The sequence below is a fragment of the Salvelinus alpinus genome, chromosome 1 (genome assembly GCF_045679555.1).
Source record: "Salvelinus alpinus chromosome 1, SLU_Salpinus.1, whole genome shotgun sequence".
In the NCBI taxonomy this organism is placed as follows: domain Eukaryota; kingdom Metazoa; phylum Chordata; class Actinopteri; order Salmoniformes; family Salmonidae; genus Salvelinus; species Salvelinus alpinus.
This window is the reverse complement of record NC_092086.1, coordinates 102,998,410-103,023,803: the sequence shown is the minus strand read 5'-3', so window position 1 is coordinate 103,023,803 and position 25,394 is coordinate 102,998,410. Positions and strand designations below refer to the sequence as shown.

Sequence of the window (25,394 nt, the reverse complement as noted above, 5' to 3'; positions counted from 1 at the left end):
CACACTTCTGTGAAATCAAACTGTCCACCTAGGAAGCAATACTGATTGACAATAAATTTCACATGCTGTTGTGCAAATGGAATAGACAAAAGGTGGAAATTATAGGCAATTAGCAAGACACCCCCAATAAAGGAGTGGTTCTGCAGGTGGTGACCACAGACCACTTCTCAGTTCCTATGCTTCCTGGCTGATGTTTTGGTCACTTTTGAATGCTGGCGGTGCTTTCACTCTAGTGGTAGCATGAGACAGCTCATCCAGGATGGCACATCAATGCGAGCTGTGGCAAGAAGGTTTGCTGTGTCTGTCAGCGTAGTGTCCAGAGCATGGAGGCGCTACCAGGAGACAGGCCAGTACATCAGGAGACGTGGAGGAGGCCGTAGGAGGGCAACAACCCAGCAGCAGGACCGCTACCTCCGCCTTTGTGCAAGGAGGAGCACTGCCAGAGCCCTGCAAAATGACCTCCAGCAGGCCACACAGTGTTGCTTCCTAAGTGGACAGTTTGATTTCACAGAAGTGTGATTGACTTGGAGTTACATTGTGTTGTTTAAGTGTTCCCTTTATTTTTTTGAGCAGTGTATATATATATACACATACACACACAAAATATGGGACTCTATTAGCTCCCAGCATGTGGTCAGACACCGCTAGGTGTGACGTGACAAAGTCATTTGTAATGTTAAATAATTCAGAGAAATATGCTTGTGCCATACACTAGGAGTTTGAAGGAGTGTGTGTGTATGTGTGTCTTGTTTATGTGTGATTGTGTGTTTGCAACAGCCAGTGGCGTTCATTACATAGTCTTAGTGGCAGGCAGTGGGAGAACAAATGTCACAATGACTGAAAAGACCAAGAGCAATATGGGACCTCTCAGGAGAGAAAGAGATGAAGGGAGAGAAAGAGATGGGTGGAGAGAGAGAAAGAAAGGAACAGAGTGAGAGAGGGAAGAGTGTGAGAGAAAGATGGGTTGAGAGATAGAAAGGAACAGAGAGGGGAGAGAGAGAGAGAGATGCGTTGAGAGAGGAAAGAGAGTGAGGGATAAGTCTGTGTGGGCTTCTCACAATCTCATTGCAGCATCTTGTGGTGGTAAATTGAACAGTAATTGGCAGACAATGAGCGTGACATGATCACATATTGGCTGGCACACACACACACACACACACACACACACACACACACACACACACACACACACACACACACACACACACACACACACACACACACACATATACACACACACACCCAACAACTAAATTAAACCTGGAGCTGTGCTGACATGCACAATATGAGAACACAGTGAAGGAGACAGCTGGAAGAAACCCTGATGAAGAGAGAGAACGAGGGAGAGCTGAGAGAGAGGAGAGAGAACGAGGGAGAGCTGAGAGAGAGGAGAGAGAACGAGGGAGAGCTGAGAGAGAGGAGAGAGAATGAGGGAGAGCTGAGAGAGAGGAGAGAGAACGAGGGAGAGCTGAGAGAGAACGAGGGAGAGCTGAGAGAGAGGAGAGAGAGAACGAGGGAGAGCTGAGAGAGAGGAGAGAGAACGAGGAAGAGCTGAGAGAGAAGAGAGGGAACGAGGGAGAGAGGAGAGAGAATGAGGGAGAGAACGAGGGAGAGCTGAGAGAGAGAACGAGGGAGAGCTGAGAGAGAGAGAATGAAGGAGAGCTGAGAGAGAGGAGAGAGAACGAGGTATAATTGAAAGGCCGACGTCGGCTGATATAACAGGTCTTTTGTTCAATGTCTCCCTCACTCACTGTCATAGTAGGATGTAAACAGTAGCTGGGTCTACCTCTATAGACTAGTTGGGATATATTGACAGTTAGCTGTACATTACTGAATGGTGCTGGTTGGTAGAGTGAGTGTGCATGCATTGATAGATGTGTAACAGGGTTGGTAATGTGTCCACTTCACACTGCAGAAGTATGTATTCAAAGTTTATGTATTGCTAATGGTGGGTGGAATTGAAATATCAATAAGGTGTTATGCCATTGGTCATGCTTGCAGATAGGGGGAGATTGTGAATAAAAGCGGTAGGTCACATTCTGAAATACTATATTATTTAACCTTCTCTGTGGTCTGGTCATCACCTATTGACTCACAACAAACAGAAAAGCTTCAAAAGACCCAGTCAATCTCGCACGCACATACACACACGCACATACACACACGCACATACACACACACACACACTGGCGTCCTACTTTACTTCACTAGCGAGGGTCAATAGCACTTCTTTAACACACACACTCATTTATTCCCCATGTGACCCCAAGTAATCCCCTTGTTTTTCTCTTCCCTCTGGCAGCCTGACTGTTAGGGGGGCTGCTAGCAGATTGTAACAGTGAGAGAGGTCAGAGCTAGAGAGTCACAGCAAGGGCACCTGGGATTGAGGAGAGGGGTCAAAGCTGAAAGTTCTGTATTTTGAATGTACAATTAGTTGTTGCTTTTTCATTTAGGCTACCCCTCTACTTCATTCTCCCTTATGTCAATCAGCTAATGACCCCATTCCCCAAGAGAGAGAAGAGGGGAAGAGAGGTTTAAATACTGATCAATAAATTCCTACCTTCCCCCAACCTCCTCTCCTCATCTCATCATAGATCACTGTTCAAAGTAGAGTGGGTGACTAATCTCGCTCTCTCTTTCTCTCTCTCTCCTCTCTCTCTCTCTCTCTCTCTCTCTCTCTCTCTCTCTCTCTCTCTCTCTCTCTCTCTCTCTCCTCTGTTTCTCTCTCCTCTGTCTCTCTCTCCTCTGTCTCTCTCTCTCTGTTCCCACTCTCTCCCTTCCTCAGTAGTACTGTAATTGACTGCTTAATTAGTGTTAAATTCTCCACTTAGTGAGAGGAGCAGCTAGTCCTTAGGGCACCAGGGAGAGAGACACTGCAGTTCAGTAAGACAGGGCAAAGAGAGGCTTAGGGAGAGAGACACTGCAGTTCAGTAAGACAGGGCAAAGAGAGGCTTAGGGAGAGAGACACTGCAGTTCAGTAAGACTCAGGGCAAAGAGAGGCTTAGGGAGAGAGACACTGCAGTTCAGTAAGACAGGGCAAAGAGAGGCTTAGGGAGAGAGACACTGCAGTTCAGTAAGACAGGGCAAAGAGAGGCTTAGGGAGAGAGACACTGCAGTTCAGTAAGACTCAGGGCATAGAGGGGCTTAGGGAGAGAGACACTGCAGTTCAGTAAGACAGGGCAAAGAGAGGCTTAGGGAGAGAGACACTGCAGTTCAGTAAGACAGGGCAAAGAGAGGCTTAGGGAGAGAGACACTGCAGTTCAGTAAGACAGGGCAAAGAGAGGCTTAGGGAGAGAGACACTGCAGTTCAGTAAGACTCAGGGCAAAGAGAGGCTTAGGGAGAGAGACACTGCAGTTCAGTAAGACTCAGGGCAAAGAGAGGCTTAGGGAGAGAGACACTGCAGTTCAGTAAGATAGGGCAAAGAGAGGCTTAGGGAGAGAGACACTGCAGTTCAGTAAGACTCAGGGCAAAGAGAGGCTTAGTCTCATTTCATTTTATGAATCAGTCAATGTATTCCGAAGCTTCTTGTTGTTATATCTCTCTCATGCAGACACAGTATACACAGTGATTCATTCTCAGACTGTGAGTAACAGGTTTTGTTTGGTTTTACTGCACTTAAGGTAGGTAATGGGGATGGTGTATTGGTGTGGTGAAGCATTGAGGAGTTGAGTTGTGCTAGATATTAAGCTATGCATCATAAACCAGTATTGAGTCTCTCAGTTGACACACAGTCCCTGCTTCTAAAACATGAACCTGTCTTGTCTGCTCTGCATATCCTTTCTCTTTCTCTCTTTTTCCCCTCTATCCCACCGCTCTCTCTCCTTCTCTCCCTCCCTCTTTCCCTGTCTCTCCACTCATCTCTCACCTATGTCTCTCCCCCTCTCTCTCTTTCTCTCTCTCCCTCTCTCCCTTTCTCTCTCTCCCGCTCTCTTTCTCTGTTGCGTTGCCATCTGGTCTTGATTAATGGGAGTAAGGAGCGGTAATTGAAGCATCTGTTCATCCAGCGTGCATCCTCTGCTCTACATGCCCGCGCACGCACGCACGCACACACACACACACACACACACACACACACACACACACACACACACACACACACACACACACACACACACACACACACACACACACACACACACACACACACACACACACACACACACACACACACACACACACACACACACACACACACACACACACACACACACACACACACACACACACACCTTGCTCAATGTATGGTATGGATCGGATGGACCCTGGTAAGTGTAACTTCTACCTGAATGGTCTGTCCCGCCAGCAGGTATAGGGAATATAGATATATCACATAAGGTAGTAAGGGTTCATGGGGTTCTGACAGATCAAAGGGGGGGAAAGAGATGGGGGGGAGATGGGGGGGGGGGGAGAAGCGATGGGGGGGAGATGGGGGGAAGAAGAGATGGGGGGGTGGGGGAGATGGGGGGAGAGAAGCGATGGGGGGTAGATGGGGGAGAAGAGATGTGGGGGAGAGATGGGGGGAGAAGAGATGGGGGGGAGAGAAGAGATGGGGGGAGAGAAGAGATGGGGGGAGAGAAGAGATGGGGGGGTGAGTGGTCCGGACTCGGCCTGCTGTCAGAGAGAGCAGTTTGTGAATTTGGCATCGTTATAGTACTGGTGGGGGGCTTTGAGTATAGACTGATGCACACACACACACACACACACACACACACACACACACACACACACACACACACACACACACACACACACACACACACACACACACACACACACACACACAGTCAGTAGCAGTATTCCTGTAGTGCTAATTGCTGATGTTGCTATAATAGTTTCCCTCTTTCTCTCAACAGTATTATTATAGTTATTATAAATGTGTTCATTTAAATAACCATTGTTTAATTATTTAATTCCTTTCTTTTTATGCAGACAAAAATGGTTTAATACATGTACAATCTATTTGACCAAAAATTGATGAGAGAGCAAAATGAGAGGATGAATAGCTCATGGTCCAGTATATCTATTTCCCTCTCTCCCCCCCCTCTCCTTCTCCCTCTCTCTCCCCCCTCTCCTTCTCCCTCTCTCTCTCTCTCTCCCTCCCTCCCTCTCCTTCTCCCTCTCTCCCCCCTCTCCTTCTCCCTCTCTCTCCCCCCTCTCCTTCTCCGTCTCCTTCTCCCTCTCCCTCTCCTTCTCCCTCTCCTTCTCCCTCTCCTTCTCCCTCTCCTTCTCCCTCTCTCTCCACCCTTCTCCCTCTCCTTCTCCCCCCCTCTCCTTCTCCCTCTCTCTCCCCCTCTCCCCCCCTCTCATTCTCCCTCTCCTTCTCCCCCCTCTCCTTCTCCCTCTCTCTCCACCCCTCTCCTTCTCCCTCTCCTTCTTCTCCCTTCTCCTTCTCCCTCTCTCCCCCCCTCTCCTTCTCCCTCTCTCTCCCTCTCTCTCCCCCCTCTCCTTCTCCCCCCTCTCCTTCTCCCTCTCCTTCTTCCCCCTCTCCTTCTCCCTCTCCTTCTCCCCCCTCTCCTTCTCCCTCTCTTTCTCCCCCCTCTCCTTCCCCCCCTCTCCTTCTCCCTCTCTCTCCCCCTCTCTCCTTCTCCCTCTCTCTCTCCCCTCTCCTTCTCTCCTTCTCCCTCTCCTTCTCCCCCCTCTCCTTCTCCCCCCCCCTCTCCTTCTCCCTCTCTCTCTCCCCTCTCCTTCTCTCCTTCTCCCTCTCCTTCTCCCCCCTCTCCTTCTCCCCCCCCTCTCCTTCTCACTCTCTCTCCCCCCTCTCCTTCTCCCTCTCCTTCTCCCCCCCCCTCTCTCCCCCCTCCTTCTCCCTCTCTCTCCCCCCTCTCCTTCTCCCTCTCTCTCCCCCCTCTCCTTCTCCCTCTCTCTCCTCTCTCTCCCCCCTCTCCTTCTCTCTCCTTCTCCCTCTCCTTCTTCCCCCTCTCCTTCTCCCTCTCCTTCTCCCCCCTCTCCTTCTCCCTCTCTTTCTCCCCCCTCTCCTTCCCCCCCTCTCCTTCTCCCTCTCTCTCCCCCTCTCTCCTTCTCCCTCTCTCTCTCCCCTCTCCTTCTCTCCTTCTCCCTCTCCTTCTCCCCCCTCTCCTTCTCCCCCCCCCTCCTTCTCCCTCTCTCTCTCCCCTCTCCTTCTCTCCTTCTCCCTCTCCTTCTCCCCCCTCTCCTTCTCCCCCCCTCTCCTTCTCACTCTCTCTCCCCCCTCTCCTTCTCCCTCTCCTTCTCCCCCCCTCTCTCTCCCCCCTCCTTCTCCCTCTCTCTCCCCCCTCTCCTTCTCCCTCTCTCTCCCCCCTCCTTCTCCCTCTCCTTCTCCCTCTCCTTCTCCCTCTCCTTCTCGCTCTCTCTCCCCCCTCCTTCTCCCTCTCCTTCTCCCTCTCTCTCCCCCCTCCCTCTCCTTCACCCTCTCCTCCCTCCATCAGGCGTACTTCCGTCAGGGCATGGCCCTGCAGTACCTTGGTCGCCATGCCGACGCCCTGGCAGCATTTGCCTCTGGTCTGGCGCAGGACCCCAAGAGTCTCCAACTATTGGTGGGCATGGTCGAGGCTGCCATGAAGTCCCCACTACGAGGTGTGCTGTGTGTTTTACTTGTGCTCAGGGTCATAACGCAGTATCTGTACTACTTTAAGCTGAAGCTGCATCTTGTGACATCATCCACGCTGAATCAGACTGCTTCACTTGTCTCAGTGAAAATACAGAAACACAAAGCGTGGCTGTTTAGGAACCTTTCCTAGATAAACCAAATAAGTTGGAGAAAGTTCCATCAGTCTGAATCATCATTCCTTTATTTGACATCATCCCTTATTTTACCCACAATCCATTATTTCTTTATATACCCACAACCTTGGGGATAAGACGTGGGCGTGTCAAAGCCCCAGGGAGAAAAGACAGAGAGATGGCAGAAAGAAAAGAGAGATGGAGGTAGATGAGGGTGTGAGAATGATCGTTTTTGTTCTCACAAAAGAGGAATAAGTAAAAGAAGAAAGGCAGGAGAAAGAGAGACGGAAGATAATGAGGAAGAGAGAATAGCGAGAGAGTGATGGAAGAAATAAAAGATGTACCTTGAGGCTGATCATTAGCTCCTCTGCTGTGTCTTTCCTCCATATGATTAGTTCTCTCCATAGTTGATCTGGCGTGTCTCACACACACACTATAACTATTACAGTGGTTGTATTTGGTCATTATCAGCTTATTCAACTTAATTTTGACTTTCAGTCAAAGTGTTGTTGTTGACGTTCTGTGTGTGTGTCCCGTAGACTCTCTAGAACCCACCTACCAGCAGCTGCAGAGGATGAAGCTGGACAAGAGTCCGTTTGTGGTGGTGTGTGTGATTGGTCAGGAGCTGCTGACCGCTGGTTACCATGGAGCCTCGGTTGTGGTCCTGGAGGCAGGGCTAAAGATCGGCACATGCTCTCTGAAGGCAAGGCTGTGTGTGTGTGTGTGTGTGTGTGTGTGTGTGTGTGTGTGTGTGTGTGTGTGTGTGTGTGTGTGTGTGTGTGTGTGTGTGTGTGTGTGTGATGATCATTGAGTTTCTTCCCTCTTTCTGAAGCTCCGAGGTTCAGTGTTCTCTGCTCTCAGCTCAGCCTACTGGTCTCTAGGCAACGCAGAGAAGAGCACAGGATACATGCAGCAAGACCTGGAGGTCGCCAAGACTCTAGGTACACACACACCAGCCCTCACACACACACACACCAGCCCTCACACACACACACACCAGCCCTCACACACACACACACCAGCCCTCACACACACACACACCAGCCCGCACACACACACACCAGCCCGCACACACACACACACACACACACACACCAGCCCGCACACACACACACACACACCAGAGCACACACACACACACACACACAAGCCCGCACACACACACACACACACACACCAGCCCGCACACACCCACACATACCAGCCCGCACACACACACACACACACACACACACACACACACCCCCACCCACACACACACACACACACACCAGCCCGCACACACACACACACACACACACCAGCCCGCACACACACACACACACACACACCAGCCCACACACACACACCAGCCCGCACACACACACACACCAGCCCACACACACACACACACACACCAGCCCGCACACACACACACACACACACACACCAGCCCGCACACACACACACACGAGCCCGCACACACACACACACACACACACACACACACACACACCAGCCCGCACACACACACACACACACCAGCCCGCACACACACACACACACACACACACACACACCAGCCCGCACACACACACACACACACCAACCCGCACACACACACACCAGCCCGCACACACACACACCAGCCCGCACACACACACACACCAGCCCGCACACACACACACACCAGCCCGCACACACACACACCAGCCCGCACATACACACACACCATCCCGCACACACACACATACCAGCCCGCACACACACACACACGCACATACCATTCCGCACACACACACCAGCCCACACACACACACACCAGCCCGCACACACACACACACACCAGCCCGCACACACACTACGATTAACACCATCTTTAAAAGCCTTATGACCACACCCACCTCATCATGTCTTCCCAGGTGACCAATCAGGCGAGTGCCGGGCTCACGGGAACCTAGGGTCCGCCTACTTCTCCAAGGGCAACTACAGGGAGGCTTTAACCAATCACAGACATCAGCTGGTCCTCACCATGAAACTCAAGGACAGAGAGGTACCTAGTGGTGTGTGTGTGATTGCTCCATTGTATACTTCTACTCTTTCCCCTTCTTTTATTCAGGAGCCATGCTGTTGTTCTCAGTCAGAGCAATGTGACAATGTAACAATGTCTGCACTTGAGCCACACCACCCACTCACTGTTTATGACTGGAATACAATGAGAATCAAGTCTCTGTGTTATGGTGAAGGAAGAATTTCCATTATTTGTTTTACGTGACACCTTGCAGACCTGACTGTGTGTGAATATCAGCACAGCTGTATGGTTGTACTGTATTCTCCATGTGCTGTGTGTTCTCATGTCGTTGTGTATGGCTGGCTGACTGGTTGGCTGGCTGGCTGACTCGTTGGTTGGCTGGCTGACTGGTTGTTTGGCTGGCTGTCTGGTTGGTTGGCTGTCTGGTTGGCTGTCTGGTTGGCTGGCTGGCTGGTTGGCAGTCTGGCTGGCTGGTTGGCTGGCTGGCTGTCTGGTTGGCTGACTGGTTGGCTGACTGGTTTTTGAATATCGACTGTTTGTTTAATATTGTACGAAACATGCCTTTCAGTATGTTAACCTTGTTTATGCATGTTCTGAATATGTTATACAATTTGTGTGTGTGTGTGCAGTCATTTAAAGGCATCCTAGATGTCAAATCGACAAGACACCTGACACCAAGACGAATGGGTGCTTGAAACAGGCCCATTGTAGCGAAAGCAGCGCGTGTGTGTGTGTGTGTGTGTGTGTGTGTGTGTGTGTGTGTGTGTGTGTGTGTGTGTGTGTGTGTGTGTGTGTGTGTGTGTGTGTGTGTGTGTGTGTGTGTGTGTGTGTGTGTGTGTGTGTGTGTGTGAGTGAGAGAGGATTACTGCGTCTCCTCTCTCCAGTCAACACCACAGGTCCACAGCCTGAGGCAGTTCAAACACACATATCCATATTACTCTACACCTCCTCATCTCTCCCACTGGCTTTCCTTTTGTTTAGATTGTGTGTGTCTTTCTAAAATGCGTCATGTGGCCGTCTTAATGTGGGGTGATAGTAGCAATGTTAGAGAGGCAGGCCAGTCACAAGAGGGTTGCCAGTTCAAATTCCAGGGCTGACAGGAAAAGTCTTACAAGAGTTTGTGTGTCTCTAGGCTGCGTCCAGTGCGCTGAGCAGCCTTGGCCATGTGTACACAGCGATAGCGGACTACCCTAACGCCCTGGCCAGCCATAAACAGTGTGTGCTGTTGGCACGGCAGACGCAATGCCCGCTGTCAGAGGCTCGCCAGCTGGGCAACATGGGAGCTGTCTACACCGCACTGGGAGACTTCACCAATGCTGTGCTGTGTCACCAGCAACACCTGGACATAGCTAAGGTATTTAACTAATGAACATACATACATGCATGCATGCATACATACATACATACATAAATACATACATACATACATACATACATACATACATACATACATACATACATACATACATACATACATACATACATACATACATACACTCAGCAAAAAAATAAGCATCCTTTTTTCAGGACCCTGTCTTTCAAAGATAATTCGTAAGAATCCAAATAACTTCACAGATCTTCATTGTAAAGGGTTTACCCACTGTTTTCCATGCTTGTTCAATGAACCATAAACAATTAATGAACATGCACCTGTGGAACGGTCGTTAAGACACTAACAGCTTACAGACGGTAGGCAATTAAGGTCACAGTTATGAAAACTTAGGACACTAAAGGCCTTTCTACTGACTCTGAAAAACACAAAAGAAAGATGCACAGGGTCCCTGCTCATCTGTGTGAACGTGCCTTGGGCATGCTGCAAGGAGGCATGAGGACTGCAGATGTGGCCAGGGCAATAAATTGCAGTGGCAGTGGCAGTCCTCGCAGTGGCAGACCACGTGTAACAACACCTGCACAGGATCGGTACATACAAACATCACACCTGCGGGACAGGTACAGGATGGCAACAACAACTGCCCGAGTTACACCAGGAACGCACAATCCCTCCATCAGTGCTCAGACTGTCCGCAATAGGCTGAGAGAGGCTGAACTGAGGGGTTGTAGGCCTGTTGTAAGGCAGGTCCTCACCAGACATCACCGGCAACAATGTCGCCTATGGGCACAAACCCACCGTCGCTGGACCAGACAGGACTGACAAAAAGTGCTCTTCACTGACGAGTCACGATTTTGTCTCACCAGGGGTTATGGTCGGATTTGCGTTTATCGTTGAAGGAATGAGCGTTACACTGAGGCCTGTACTCTGAAGCGGGTGTGGAGGTGGTGGGGCCGTCATGGTCTGGGGCAGTGTGTCACAGCATCATCGGACTGAGCTTGTTATTGCAGGCAATCTCAATGCTGTGCGTTACAGGGAAGACATCCTCCTCCCTCATGTGGTACCCTTCCTGCAGGCTCATCCTGACATGACCCTTCAGCATGACAATGCCACCAGCCATACTGCTCGTTCTGTGTGTGATTTCCTGCAAGACAGGAATGTCAGTGTTCTGCCATGGCCAGTGAAGAGCCCGAATCTCAATCCCATTGAGCACGTCTGGGACCTGTTGGATCGGAGGGTGAGGGCTAGGGCCATTCCCCTCCAGAAATGTCCGGGAACTTGCAGGTGCCTTGGTGGAAGAGTGGGGTAACATCTCACAACAACAACTGGAAAATCTGGTGCAGTCCATGAGGAGGAGATGCACTGCAGTACTTAATGCAGCTGGTGGCCACACCAGATACTGACTGTTACTTTTGATTTTGACCCCCCCCTCCCCCAATTTGTTCAGGGACACATTATTCTATTTCTGTTAGTCACATGTCTGTGGAACTTGTTCAGTTTATGTCTCAGTTGTTGAATCTTCTTATGTTCATACAAATATTGACACATGTTAAATTTGCTGAAAATAAATGCAGTTGACAGTGAGAGGACGTTTCTTTTTTTGCTGAGTTTACATACACACACATGTATGAATGCACCAGGGTTGGGGTCAATTCTATGTCAATTCAGGAAGTGAACTGTATTTCATATTTTTAATTTGTTTTAATCTTCCATTTCACCTACTATTTATTCTATCCATCCTATCTATTCTCAGTGTTCTGTGTTAAAAGAACTGAAGTAAATCAACGTTAAAGTGATCTAATGTGATCTGTAGACCCTAGGTAATGGGCGTGAGGAGGCGCGGGCGTACAGTAACCTGGGCAGTGCCCACCACAGCCAGAGAGACTTTGACAAGGCTGTGTCATACCACACCCTGGTGCTGCAGCTGGCTCAGGAACTTGAGGACAGGATCATACAGATGAGGGCTTACGCTGGCCTGGGACACGCTGCTCGCTGCATGCAGGTAGTAGACACACACACACACACACACACACACACACACACACACACACACACACACACACACACACACACACACACACACACACACACACACACACACACACACACACACACACACACACACACACACACACACACACACACACACACACACAGCATAACTCCCTGTATGTTCTCCAGGACTTGGAGAGGGCAGGCCAGTACCACCAGCAGCAGCTGGACATAGCAGAGGAGCTGCAGGACAGAGCTGCAAAGGGACGCGCTTCATCCAACCTGGGTAAGACATGATGACAGCGTCCTACACACTCTCTCCCTCTCTCTCTCAGATATTTATCTTCTCTGTGTTTCCCCCTTGGGACCAGAAGGTTATGAGTTGGATACCATCACAGATAAAAGAGCTGTCCCCCAATGGCCTGACCAGTTCAATGCCACATCGACCAGCAGCATTAAGGAGAGAACAAGAGGCCAGGGTTATAGAATGAAGGACAACAGTACAGGCCTTTTTACAGATGGTCCTGGGCACTATAAACATATGTTCTTTGTTTAATATCTACATTCTATGATGCAGCATTGTTTTGTTGAAGGGGTTTGTCCAATTACCCAGAGCTGTGTCCTATCACATGACTCCACTAGCGCCTCTCTGGCCAATCAACACTGATGTTTTATTAACAGGGTTTCGGGTTCTGCGACCATGGCGAAATCTGAGACCAACTGAATCTGACCCCACTGCTGAGTGGACAATAACCTACCTACCTGTGTGTGTGTGTGTGTGTGTGTGTGTGTGTGTGTGTGTGTGTGTGTGTGTGTGTGTTTGTGTGTGTGTGTGTGTGTGTGTGTGTGTGTGTGTGTGTGTGTGTGTGTGTGTGTGTGTGTGTGTGTGTGTGTGTGTGTGTGTTTTACTCTATGCATGAGCAGGACTGCTGTAGAGATCTATTTTTCTTAGTCTCTCTCTTTCTCTCTCTAAAATAAAAATACACCACATAATCATGTGTTATAACTGTTTATATAAAATCTTTAAACTAATAAGGAACAGTTTATAAACGACTTAAATCATTTTAAATCGTTCAAAGCACACCTTAATGATTGCTCCCGAGTGCCGCAGCGGTCTAAGGCACTGCATCACAGTGCTAGAGGCGTCACTACAGACACCCTGGTTCGATTCCAGGCTGTATCACAATGGGCCGTGATTGGGAGTCCCATAGGGCGGCGCACAATTGGTCCAGCGTCGCATGGGTTTGGCTGGTGTAGGCCGTCATTGTAAATAAGAATTTGTTCTTAACTAACTTGCCTAGTTAAATAAAGGTTAAATCCATTTTTTTTTTAATGATAAGTGTTATCAGTTTAAAGTGATATTTTATGGAATCCATCTGACAGTTCATTAACAGCTCAAAAAGGTCATTGGCTGAAGGAGTCTAGTAGAACTCCTTAGTGGTTTGTGACTGTGCCATTTAAAGCTTCATTACCAACATTACCATGTTAGCAGGCTGAATCTGGTTGGGGAGTTGGTCATGTCTGAAGGCTTGCCCAACACCTAGATAACCTAGGACCGTATAAGCACAAAGTATAGACACACACAAACACACTGACTGTTATACACTCACATCCCAGTGTGTAGAATATGGGTAGCGACTCTCCCTATAAGCTTCCAGTGCTGCCTCAGCCAAACAGACTGTTATAGGATCTCTTGTAATATTACATTACTTCTAATCCGTTAACTGCTGGCTATCTCAGAGCTGCTGCTGGGGAATACCAAAGCCTTATCGCCATACCACTAACATGCCCCCTGGCACCGTCAGGTGTGTGTGTGTGTGCACGTTCTGGGAGGATGCCTGACCCCGGGGGGGTTAATGTGCACTAGTATTCCTGCAGACTCAGGTTCCTCTGTAATCCTCTTATCTCTGCACCCCTGATGGGGCAGCTCTCCTTTTCCTAATACATACATACATACATGAACACACACCTGAAAACGCTTACTTGCGCTACATACACCATCATCATCATCATCCACATACCTCTTCAATGATAGCATAGTCCTCTATTCCAAGAGTGTCAGTGTTTTAGCTGTTGGTTTTCAGGCAGGCTAGTTCAAGTCAGTCCATAGAGCTCAGTGTGAGGTTCTGTCCTTGGTAGTGTAGAAAACATACACTGTCAGTGGGTTATGGGGTTACAGGGATCACATTTCACGCTTACTGAATCAGGCTCTCAGGCTCTCACTCACTCACTCACTCACTCACTCACTCACTCACTCACTCACTCACTCACTCACTCACTCACTCACTCACTCACTCACTCACTCACTCACTCACTCACTCACTCACTCTAGTAGACTTGCTAATGTGATGAGTAGCCTAGGTCTAGGAATAGATTCGGTAGGCCTAACAGTAAGATACAGTTCCTAATGTGATGAGTAGCCTAGGTCTAGGAATAGATTCGGTAGGCCTAACAGTAAGATACAGTTTCTAATGTGATGAGTAGCCTAGGTCTAGGAATAGATTCGGTAGGCCTAACAGTAAGATACAGTTTCTAATGTAATGAGTAGCCTAGGTCTAGGAATAGATTCGGTAGGCCTAACAGTAAGATACAGTTTCTAATGTGATGAGTAGCCTAGGTCTAGGAATAGATTCGGTAGGCCTAACAGTAAGATACAGTTCCTAATGTGATGAGTAGCCTAGGTCTAGGAATAGATTCGGTAGGCCTAACAGTAGTAAATGTAGTCTCATTTAATTTAGCTCATGACTGTTTGTTTGTAAGAAATACCGTTCTGGACAAAGCGCTGAGATCTGAGATCCGCGCCAGGGGTAAACATTGTCCTTTTAAAAATGCATTTCATGCAATTCTACATCAGAAAAAAAAACTGTGTAGCACAAAAATGACTGAAATGAACTGAGATCAATAAAAATGATACAATCTAGGCCTACAGAAAGAGGGGAGACACAGATTGTACAATATGAAGTCCATCTATCCTGGTGGAGGAAATTATAGTCCTACAAAACTTGACTCACCCAATAGTAGACTCACCCAATAGTAGACTCACCCAATAGTAGACTCACCCAATAATAAAGTAAGAGAAGGATGTGATTCTGGGAATATGTGCATTTAACGGCATGGCAGATGCTGTCTGCTGGTCACTCAATATTGGGAACGGATTTTGGTAGCCTAACTACAAACAGATTACAGTCTTTTCAACAGTTTGATTTCTAAATTTCCAAGCGGTGCTGATTGCCGCTGGAACGCATGCAGTTTGACACAGTTGGTGTGCACAAGGCTTAATGCCTCAATCAGACCGACAGGGTATTTGCATCAATACTGCGTAATAAATTCTGCAGTCAAACTCTTTTCATTATGTAACCCAAAATGTATACTAGATATGTGTGCAAAAAAAGTTCAACATTCACCTTTTTCTCCTATATCTGTCATGTCTACACATACAATTTGATGCATATGTTCCAACGTATGCATCACAGAACACACTGCAACTGCCTCTGCAAAGCAATGCTGCAAGGCAAACACAGCGTTCCATTGGAAATAAATGTATTTCTGGTGTACCAAAACAAAATGATGCTGTCAGTCTGATCGAGGTGAAAGCCTAGGCTATGTACTGTGCTTATGATTTAAAACCATCCACGGCTATTTAAAAAAATACGCTATTGAACTTCCATACTCTCTGGTGTAGTATTTTTGAATGATTTTATTTATTTATGTACAGACAGGATGAATTATATAATTTTGCCAATTTTATTTCAATTTACCAATATGTGCTGCAACACCTCCAGCACTCCTACTTCCTGTGGCTATGTGTCGAACAAACATGCCTCTCTGGCATGTAGAATAAGCATATCTATATAAATAAGAAAAAGGAATCATGTCAGCTCTATTCATGGCATTTCTATCTGCAACGTAACGTTTGTGTACTGAACATGTCCCAGTTCAGTCTCCTGCCCTGAACACCCACACGTCAGGCTCATGTCACTCAGTGAAGAAGTTAAGATCATCACCTGCAGCTTCATCTGTTTTTTGGGAGCTACCGCATCTGCCTTGAGTGTGCGTGTGTGGAGTGTGTGCCTGAGCATGCAGGCCACAGTTTCTTTGGAGAAGGCTGCTACCCAATGGAGGGAGGAGCACAGGACCCCACTGAAGGCCCTACCGGATAAAATGGCTGTCTTCGACAAGACCAAATACACAGGGGAGAAAATGGTGTATCGCATCGGGGTGCAGGCCCAGCAAACAGAGACACGGATAGAAGAGGAATTTGAGTGTTTGCAAATTCTGTAATTGTATTTTGCTCATTTTGAACCTTTTAATTTCTTTCACAAGTCTGTTGAGCTGCAGATCAGAATCTACTCCGTTAAAAGAGAATTGCTGCAGTGACATTGATTAGGCCAACATTGATAGATCATTCAAGCTTTCAATGTCAAATGTTCCTGGCAGGAAATTCTTTTGAATAAAGATTTTGGGATAAGTAACAAACCATTGATATATTATTGACAGACATGTTTTTGTACATTAGAAAGGCATTGAAAATGTTATGGTACCCTTCCATATACAACCTGCTAAGAACTTTGCCTCTTGTCACATCAGGGCTGTGTTCAGGATGAAAGAAAGCTTCTCCACTCAGAATGCCAAGCTAGCTTAGCCCATCTCATGCTCCATTCCATTTTGAACTGACCCTCTAGCCTACAAACACACACACACACACACACACACACACACACACACACACACACACACACACACACACACACACACACACACACACACACACACACACACACACACACACACACACACACACACACACACACACACATACTGGATCAGACGGAGAGACATCAGGGCCATGTATTAATGATCCATCTGCTGTCTCGACACCCCCTACCTCTCTCTCTCTTCCCTATGTGTCTCTCCTCCACCTTTGCTCCCTCTTTCAATCCTCTCACTCTTGTCCTGTTTGATGCAGATACTCTAGCTCTGATACCCACACACACACACACACACACACACTCGGACATGGGTGTATTCAGGGATGTGAAACGCTTTGAACGTTGCAGATAGAAATGAACCAACATGATTCACTGTTAGACGTTCTGTCCTCCTGAACGTGCTCAGTGTCTGTGTCAGACGGTTGGCTGTGATCCTAATTGGTCATCCTCATGTCTGATCTCTAATCTCTGCTTAGCCGTCACTCACTTTCGCTCCAATGGACTGCCTCTCTCTCAGGTATAATCCACCAGATGAAGGGGGAGTACGATGCAGCGTTGAAGCTCCACAAGGCCCATCTGTGTTTGGTCCAGGAGCTGGGGGACCATGCTGCTCAGGGCAGGGCCTATGGGAACATGGGCAATGCCTACAACGCTCTGGGGATGTACGACCAGGCTGTGCGCTACCACCGGCAGGAGCTGCACATATCACTAGAGGTGAGGATACACACGTGAACACACATACACATGAACGAACACACACACAGAGTGCTCTGGGGATGTACGACCAGGCTGTACGGTATCATAGGCGTCAGATATCACCGAAGGCAGATACACACTTGGTATTGACCTTTCTTTCCTCTCCCAGGTGAATGACCGGCCCTCCCAGGCCTCTACCCATGGTAACCTGGCTGTAGCCTATCAGGCTCTGGGCGCTCACGACCAGGCTCTCCAGCATTACCTGCACCACCTGACCATCGCACGCGAACTACGAGACACACAGAGCACGGCCAGGGCACTAGGTAACAGACAGACAGAGCACGACCAGGGCACTAGGTAACAGACAGACAGAGCACGGCCAGAGCACTAGGTAACAGACAGACAGGTCACGACCAGGGCACTAGGTAACAGACAGACAGAGCACGACCAGGGCACTAGGTAACAGACAGACAGAGCACGGCCAGGGCACTAGGTAACAGACAGACAGAGCATGGCCAGGGCACTAGGTAACAGACAGACAGAGCACGGCCAGGGCACTAGGTAACAGACAGACAGAGCACGACCAGGGCACTAGGTGACAGACAGACAGAGCACGACCAGGGCACTAGGTAACAGACAGACAGAGCACGACCAGGGCACTAGGTAACAGACAGAGCACGACCAGGGCACTAGATAACAGACAGACAGAGCACGACCAAGGCACTAGGTAACAGACAGACAGAGCACAACCAGGGCACCAGGTAACAGACAGACAGAGCACGACCAAGGCACTAGGTAACAGACAGACAGAGCACGACCAAGGCACTAGGTAACAGACAGACAGAGCACGACCAGGGCACTAGGTAACAGACGGACAGAGCACGACCAGGGCACTAGGTAACAGACGGACAGAGCACGACCAGGGCACTAGGTAACAGACAGAGCACGACCAGGGCACTAGGTAACAGACAGACAGAGCACGACCAAGGCACTAGGTAACAGACAGACAGAGCACGACCAGGGCACTAGGTAACAGACGGACAGAGCACGACCAGGGCACTAGGTAACAGACGGACAGAGCACGACCAGGGCACTAGGTAACAGACAGAGCACGACCAGGGCACTAGGTAACAGACAGACAGAGCACGACCAGGGCACCAGGTAACAGACAGACAGAGCACGACCAGGGTACTAGGTAACAGACAGACAGAGCATGACCAGGGCACTAGGTAACAGACAGAGCACGACCAGAGCACTAGGTAACAGACAGACAGAGCATGACCAGGGCACTAGGTAACAGACGGACAGAGCACGACCAGGGTACTAGGTAACAGACAGACAGAGCACGACCAGGGCACTAGGTAACAGACGGACAGAGCACGACCAGGGCACTAGGTAATAGACAGACAGAGCACGACCAGGGCACTAGGTAACAGACGGACAGAGCACGACCAGGGCACTAGGTAACAGACGGACAGAGCACGACCAAGGCACTAGGTAATAGACAGACAGAGCACGACCAGGGCACTAGGTAACAGACAGACAGAGCACGACCAGGGCACTAGGTAATAGACAGACAGAGCACGACCAGGGCACTAGGTAACAGACAGACAGAGCACGACCAGGGCACTAGGTAACAGACGGACAGAGCACACCCAGGGCACCAGGTAACACAGACAGGGGGACAAACCAACAAATGAAGAATTTAAATATACTTTATTGATTCCTAAAGGTAAAGTGTGTGTGTGTGTGTGTAGGTAACCTGGGTAACTTCCACTGCTGTAGAAGGGAGTATGTCCAGGCGGTTCCCTACTACCAGCAGTACCTGACCCTGTCACCTCAGCTACAGGACCTGGAGGAAGAGGGCAAGGTCTGCCACAACCTGGCCTACACACACTACTGCCTGGGACAGTACAGAGAGGCCGTCAGGTAGCGGACACACTCCATCCATCTGTATGTATAATAATAGCTGTTAAAGATTGTCCTGACCTCTCCAAATAAATACAGAAAGTTGTCGACTTTGAAAAGGAAATGAGGAAGAAAACACACCTTTTCTTCTTTCTCCTAACAGGTATTATGAACAGGACCTGGCCCTGGCTAAAGACCTGGGGGATAAGTTGTCCCAGGCTAAAGCCTACTGTAACCTGGGTCTGGCCTACAAAGCCCTGGGGGAATACAACAAGGCTGAGGACTGTCAGACATACCTGCTGTCCCTGGCTCAGGTTCTCAACAACACACAGGTGCAGATAGTAACTAGCTCAACTGGTATTGGTGGAATGCGTCGTTAGGCGGTCAGCATGTGTGTTGGAGGGGACTTGGCAGGGGGGGTGAGATTCTACATTAAAACAATGTGTATGTGCGTGTGTGTCCAGGCTGTGTTCCGTGCCCTGGGGAACCTGGGGGATGTGTGTGTGTGTCGGGTTGACGTTGCCGGGGCGGTGAGGTTCTACCAGCAGCAGCTCACCCTGGCTCAGGAGGTCAAAGGCCACAAAATGGAGGCCGACGCATACTCAGCGCTAGGCTCCGCCCACAGGTAGACTCCTAATCCAGTTAGGATTTAAATTTGTATTTTATTTATAAACTTCCAGTATGTTTTCAGATAATATTGACTGAGAAGTAATAGTGATTTTCTCCCTTCTTCCCTCCCCCAGACTCCTCCGTCAGTATGATTTGGCCCTGTCCTTCCACCAGCAGGAGCTGTCTGCCCGCACCGCTCTAGACGACCAACAGGGGCAGTGTGGTGCTCTGGGCCGCCTGGCAGCCGTCCACATGGCCCTGACGGACTACGCCACAGCCTTCCAGTGCTACCAGGCCCAGCTCACCCTGGCACAGGGCCTCAGAGATGCCCGCGTGGAGGCACAGGTCCAGGGCAACATGGGCATCGCCAAGATGAACATGGGCGTCCTGGAGGAGGCCATTGGGTATTTTGAGCAGCAGTTGGCCATGCTGGAGCAGCTGAGTGGGGCTGAGTGTGTGCTGGACAGAGGCAGGGCCTATGGGAACCTAGCAGACTGTTATGACTCTCTGGGAGACTTTGAAGAAGCTATAAAGTACAGTGAGATGTTTCTAACCGTGGCTCAGAGTCTCAACCATGTTCAGGACCAGGAGAGAGCCTACAGGGGACTGGGCAACGCACACAGGTAAGGGCTGAGACACTCTCTGTCTGTATCTTTATCTCTCTGTCTGTCTCTGTATCTCTCTGTCTGTCTCTTTATCTCTCTGTCTGTCTCTTTATCTCTCTGTCTGTCTCTTTAGCTCTCTGTCTGTCTCTTTAGCTCTCTGTCTGTCTCTTTTCCTCTCTGTCTGTCTCTTTATCTCTCTGTCTGTCTCTTTAGCTCTCTGTCTGTCTCTTTAGCTCTCTGTCTGTCTCTTTAGCTCGCTGTCTGTCTCTTTAGCTCTCTGTCTGTCTCTTTATCTCTCTGTCTTTTTATCTCTCTGTCTGTCTCTTTATCTCTCTGTCTTTTTATCTCTCTGTCTGTCTCTTTAGTTCTCTGTCTGTCTCTTTAGCTCTCTGTCTGTCTCTTTATCTCTCTGTCTGTCTCTTTATCTCTCTGTCTGTCTCTTTATCTCTCTGTCTGTCTCTTCTTTATCTCTCTGTCTCTCTTTATCTCTCTGTCTGTCTCTTTAGCTCTATGTCTGTCTCTTTAGCTCTCTGTCTGTCTCTTTAGCTCTCTGTCTGTCTCTTTATCTCTCTGTCTGTCTCTTTATCTCTCTGTCGGTCTCTTTATCTCTCTGTCTGCCTTTTACCCCCCCTCCCTCTCTCTCTCTCAATATTTTCCTCTTTCTCTCTCTCTCTCTCACCCTTCTCTGTCTTTATATCTCTCTCTCTCACCCTTTTATGTCTTTATATCTCTCTCTCTCACCCTCCTCTGTCTTTATCTCTCTCTCACCGTCCTCTGTGTTTATATCTCTCTCACCCTCCTCTGTCTTTATATCTCTCACCCTCCTCTGTCTTTATATCTCTCTCGCTCACCCTCCTCTGTCTTTATCTCTCTCTCACCCTCCTCTGTCTTTATCTCTCTCTCACCCTCCTCTGTTTTTATCTCTCTCTCACCCTCCTCTGTCTTTATCTCTCTCTCACCCTCCTCTGTCTTTATCTCTCTCTCACCCTCCTCTGTCTTTATATCGCTCTCACCCTCCTCTGTGTTTATATCTCGCTCACCCTCCTCTGTCTTTATCTCTCTCTCACCCTCCTCTGTCTTTATCTCTCTCTCACCCTCCTCTGTCTTTATCTCTCTCTCACCCTCCTCTGTTTTTATATCTCGCTCACCCTCCTCTGTCTTTATCTCTCTCTCACCCACCTCTGTTTTTACATCTCGCTCACCCTCCTCTGTCTTTATCTCTCTCTCACCCTCCTCTGTTTTTATATCTCGCTCACCCTCCTCTGTCTTTATCTCTCTCTCACCCTCCTCTGTTTTTATATCTCTCTCACCCTCCTCTGTTTTTATCTCTCTCTCACCCTCCTCTGTTTTTACATCTCGCTCACCCTCCTCTGTCTTTATCTCTCTCTCACCCTCCTCTGTCTTTATCTCTCTCTCACCCTCCTCTGTCTTTATCTCGCTCTCACCCTCCTCTGTATTTATATCTCGCTCACCCTCCTCTGTCTTTATCTCTCTCTCACCCTCCTCTGTTTTTACATCTCGCTCACCCTCCTCTGTCTTTATCTCTCTCTCACCCTCCTCTGTTTTTATATCTCGCTCACCCTCCTCTGTCTTTATCTCTCTCTCTCACCCTCCTCTGTTTTTATCTCTCTCTCACCCTCCTCTGTTTTTACATCTCGCTCACCCTCCTCTGTCTTTATCTCTCTCTCACCCTCCTCTGTTTTTATATCTCGCTCACCCTCCTCTGTCTTTATCTCTCTCTCACCCTCCTCTGTTTTTATCTCTCTCTCACCCTCCTCTGTCTTTATCTCTCTCTCACCCTCCTCTGTCTTTATATCTCTCTCACCCTCCTCTGTTTTTATCTCTCGCTCACCCTCCTCTGTCTTTATCTCTCTCTCACCCTCCTCTGTTTTTATATCTCTCTCACCCTCCTCTGTCTTTATCTCTCTCTCACCCTCCTCTGTCTTTATCTCTCTCTCACCCTCCTCTGTTTTTATATCTCGCTCACCCTCCTCTGTTTTTATATCTCGCTCACCCTCCTCTGTTTTTATAACTCTCTCACCCTCCTCTGTCTTTATCTCTCTCTCACCCTCCTCTGTCTTTATCTCTCTCTCACCCTCCTCTGTCTTTATCTCTCTCTCACCCTCCTCTGTCTTTATCTCTCTCTCACCCTCCTCTGTCTTTATCTCTCTCTCACCCTCCCCTGTCTTTATCTCTCTCTCACCCTCCTCTGTCTTTATCTCTCTCTCACCCTCCTCTGTCTTTACATCTCGCTCACCCTCCTCTGTTTTTACATCTCGCTCACCCTCCTCTGTTTTTATATCTCGCTCACCCTCCTCTGTTTTTATATCTCTCTCACCCTCCTCTGTCTTTATCTCTCTCTCACCCTCCTCTGTCTTTATCTCTCTCTCACCCTCCTCTGTCTTTATCTCTCTCTCACCCTCCTCTGTCTTTATCCCTCTCTCACCCTCCTCTGTCTTTATCTCTCTCTCACCCTCCTCTGTCTTTATCTCTCTCTCACCCTCCTCTGTCTTTATCTCTTTCTCACCCTCCTCTGTTTTTACATCTCGCTCACCCTCCTCTGTTTTTATAACTCGCTCACCCTCCTCTGTTTTTATCTCTCTCTCTCACCCTCCTCTGTTTTTATATCTCGCTCACCCTCCTCTGTCTTTATCTCTCTCTCACCTTCCTCTGTTTTTATATCTCGCTCACCCTCCTCTGTATTTATCTCTCTCTCACCCTCCTCTGTCTTTATCTCTCTCTCACCCTCCTCTGTTTTTACATCTCGCTCACCCTCCTCTGTCTTTATCTCTCTCTCACCCTCCTCTGTTTTTATCTCTCTCTCACCCTCCTCTGTCTTTATCTCTCTCTCACCCTCCTCTGTTTTATATCTATCTCACCCTCCTCTGTCTTTATCTCTCTCTCACCCTCCTCTGTTTTTATCTCTCGCTCACCCTCCTCTGTTTTATATCTCTCTCACCCTCCTCTGTTTTTATCTCTCTCTCACCCTCCTCTGTTTTTATATCTCGCTCACCCTCCTCTGTCTTTATCTCTCTCTCACCCTCCTCTGTCTTTATCTCTCTCTCACCCTCCTCTGTTTTTATATCTCTCTCACCCTCCTCTGTTTTTATATCTCTCTCACCCTCCTCTGTTTTTATATCTCGCTCACCCTCCTCTGTCTTTATCTCTCTCTTACCCTCCTCTGTCTTTATCTCTCTCTCACCCTCCTCTGTCTTTATCTCTCTCTCACCCTCCTCTCTGCTTCTCTGTCGGTCCCTGGTGAGGGAATGACAGAGTGATGATAGGACAAGTCATGTACAGTAGGTAGACAGATAAAGTCACAGCTCAGTGTTAGTTTGCAGACACAGCTTCTTTTACATTTCCTCCCCCAAGGATATCACATGTATTATATCTCATACTAGCAAAATGAACATGTCCTGAAGTTATTGCCCAATTTGTTTTCTTGTTTGCCTTCTTAAGTTGCTCATATATCTCTCTCTGGGAAACTAGATGCCTTTTGAGGTTTGGATTTTCAGAGCTGAGTGTTTTATGTTGTGACTCATGAAATGCATTTATGTAAATAATTGGTAGGGCTCGTTCTGAATGCAATAGTGACTCATATGCAGCAAGCAGCAGGTCTACATTAGCAACTCTGAAGAGGGAAATGGGTTAAACAAAAACATCTCCTCTCAGATCCCTAGGTAGTCTCCAGCAGGCTTTGGTGTGTTTTGAGAAGAGACTGGTGGTGGCCCATGAGCTGGGCGGATCAGGAGGCGGAGAGGGAGGAGGAGGTGGAGGAGGGGGGAAGGCCCAGGCCTATTGGGAGCTGGGAGACCTACACAGCCAGCTGGGAAATTATGAGCAAGCCCTGTCCTGCCTGGAGCATCAGCTCAACATCGCCTGCACCTCAGGGGTAAGACTTCTACATCGAATGAATGAATGACAGGCAGGGAAGGACGGGTGACTAACCTTTGGCAGTTACCTGTATATATTTTATGAATCTATATGCTATAACTATTTATTCTAAATCTGTTCCTCCCAGGACCGAGCACTAGAGGGCGAAGCGAGCGCGGCACTGGGTGCAGTGTACCAGCTGATGGGAGAGAACGAGGCAGCTCTGCAGGTTGGTGCTGTTCTTATCATGGTGCTATTATATTCCCCATGCAGTGTTCTACTGTCTGCCTGTCTGTGTCCATCAATCTCTATTATATTCCCCATGCTGTGTTTTACTGTCTGCCTGTCTGTGTCCATCAATCTCTATTATATTCCCCATGCAGTGTTCTACTGTCTGCCTGTCTGTGTCCATCAATCTCTATTATATTCCCCATGCAGTGTTCTACTGTCTGCCTGTCTGTGTCCATCAATCTCTATTATATTCCCCATGCAGTGTTCTACTGTCTGCCTGTCTGTGTCCATCAATCTCTATTATATTCCCCATGCAGTGTTCTACTGTCTGCCGGTCTGTGTCCATCAATCTCTATTATATTCCCCATGCAGTGTTCTACTGTCTGCCTGTCTGTGTCCATCAATCTATATTATATTCCCCATGCAGTGTTCTACTGTCTGCCTGTCTGTGTCCATCAATCTCTATTATATTCCCCATGCAGTGTTCTACTGTCTGCCTGTCTGTGTCCATCAATCTCTATTATATTCCCCATGCAGTGTTCTACTGTCTGCCTGTCTGTGTCCATCAATCTCTATTATATTCCCCATACAGTGTTCTACTGTCTGCCTGTCTGTGTCCATCAATCTCTATTATATTCCCCATACAGTCTTCTACTGTCTGCCTGTCTGTGTCCATCAATCTCTATTATATTCCCCATACAGTCTTCTACTGTCTGCCTGTCTGTGTCCA

The 25,394-nt window shown here is 48.4% G+C and overlaps 1 protein-coding gene across 1 annotated transcript in view; it reads left to right on the top strand.

Annotated features, from left to right (window-relative positions):
• LOC139554531 (tetratricopeptide repeat protein 28-like) overlaps positions 1 to 25,394 on the top strand; it is a 101,905-nt gene that overhangs the window by 63,080 nt on the left and 13,431 nt on the right. The window contains exons 3-17 of the mRNA XM_071367435.1: positions 6,406 to 6,553; positions 7,240 to 7,403; positions 7,533 to 7,641; positions 8,602 to 8,732; positions 9,844 to 10,065; positions 11,855 to 12,043; positions 12,223 to 12,319; positions 17,260 to 17,456; positions 17,608 to 17,761; positions 19,196 to 19,367; positions 19,510 to 19,678; positions 19,811 to 19,971; positions 20,090 to 20,578; positions 24,233 to 24,452; positions 24,582 to 24,662. Of these exons, the coding sequence (XP_071223536.1) occupies positions 6,406 to 6,553; positions 7,240 to 7,403; positions 7,533 to 7,641; positions 8,602 to 8,732; positions 9,844 to 10,065; positions 11,855 to 12,043; positions 12,223 to 12,319; positions 17,260 to 17,456; positions 17,608 to 17,761; positions 19,196 to 19,367; positions 19,510 to 19,678; positions 19,811 to 19,971; positions 20,090 to 20,578; positions 24,233 to 24,452; positions 24,582 to 24,662 (2,703 nt within the window). The remainder of the gene's footprint in view (positions 1 to 6,405; positions 6,554 to 7,239; positions 7,404 to 7,532; positions 7,642 to 8,601; positions 8,733 to 9,843; positions 10,066 to 11,854; positions 12,044 to 12,222; positions 12,320 to 17,259; positions 17,457 to 17,607; positions 17,762 to 19,195; positions 19,368 to 19,509; positions 19,679 to 19,810; positions 19,972 to 20,089; positions 20,579 to 24,232; positions 24,453 to 24,581; positions 24,663 to 25,394) is intronic.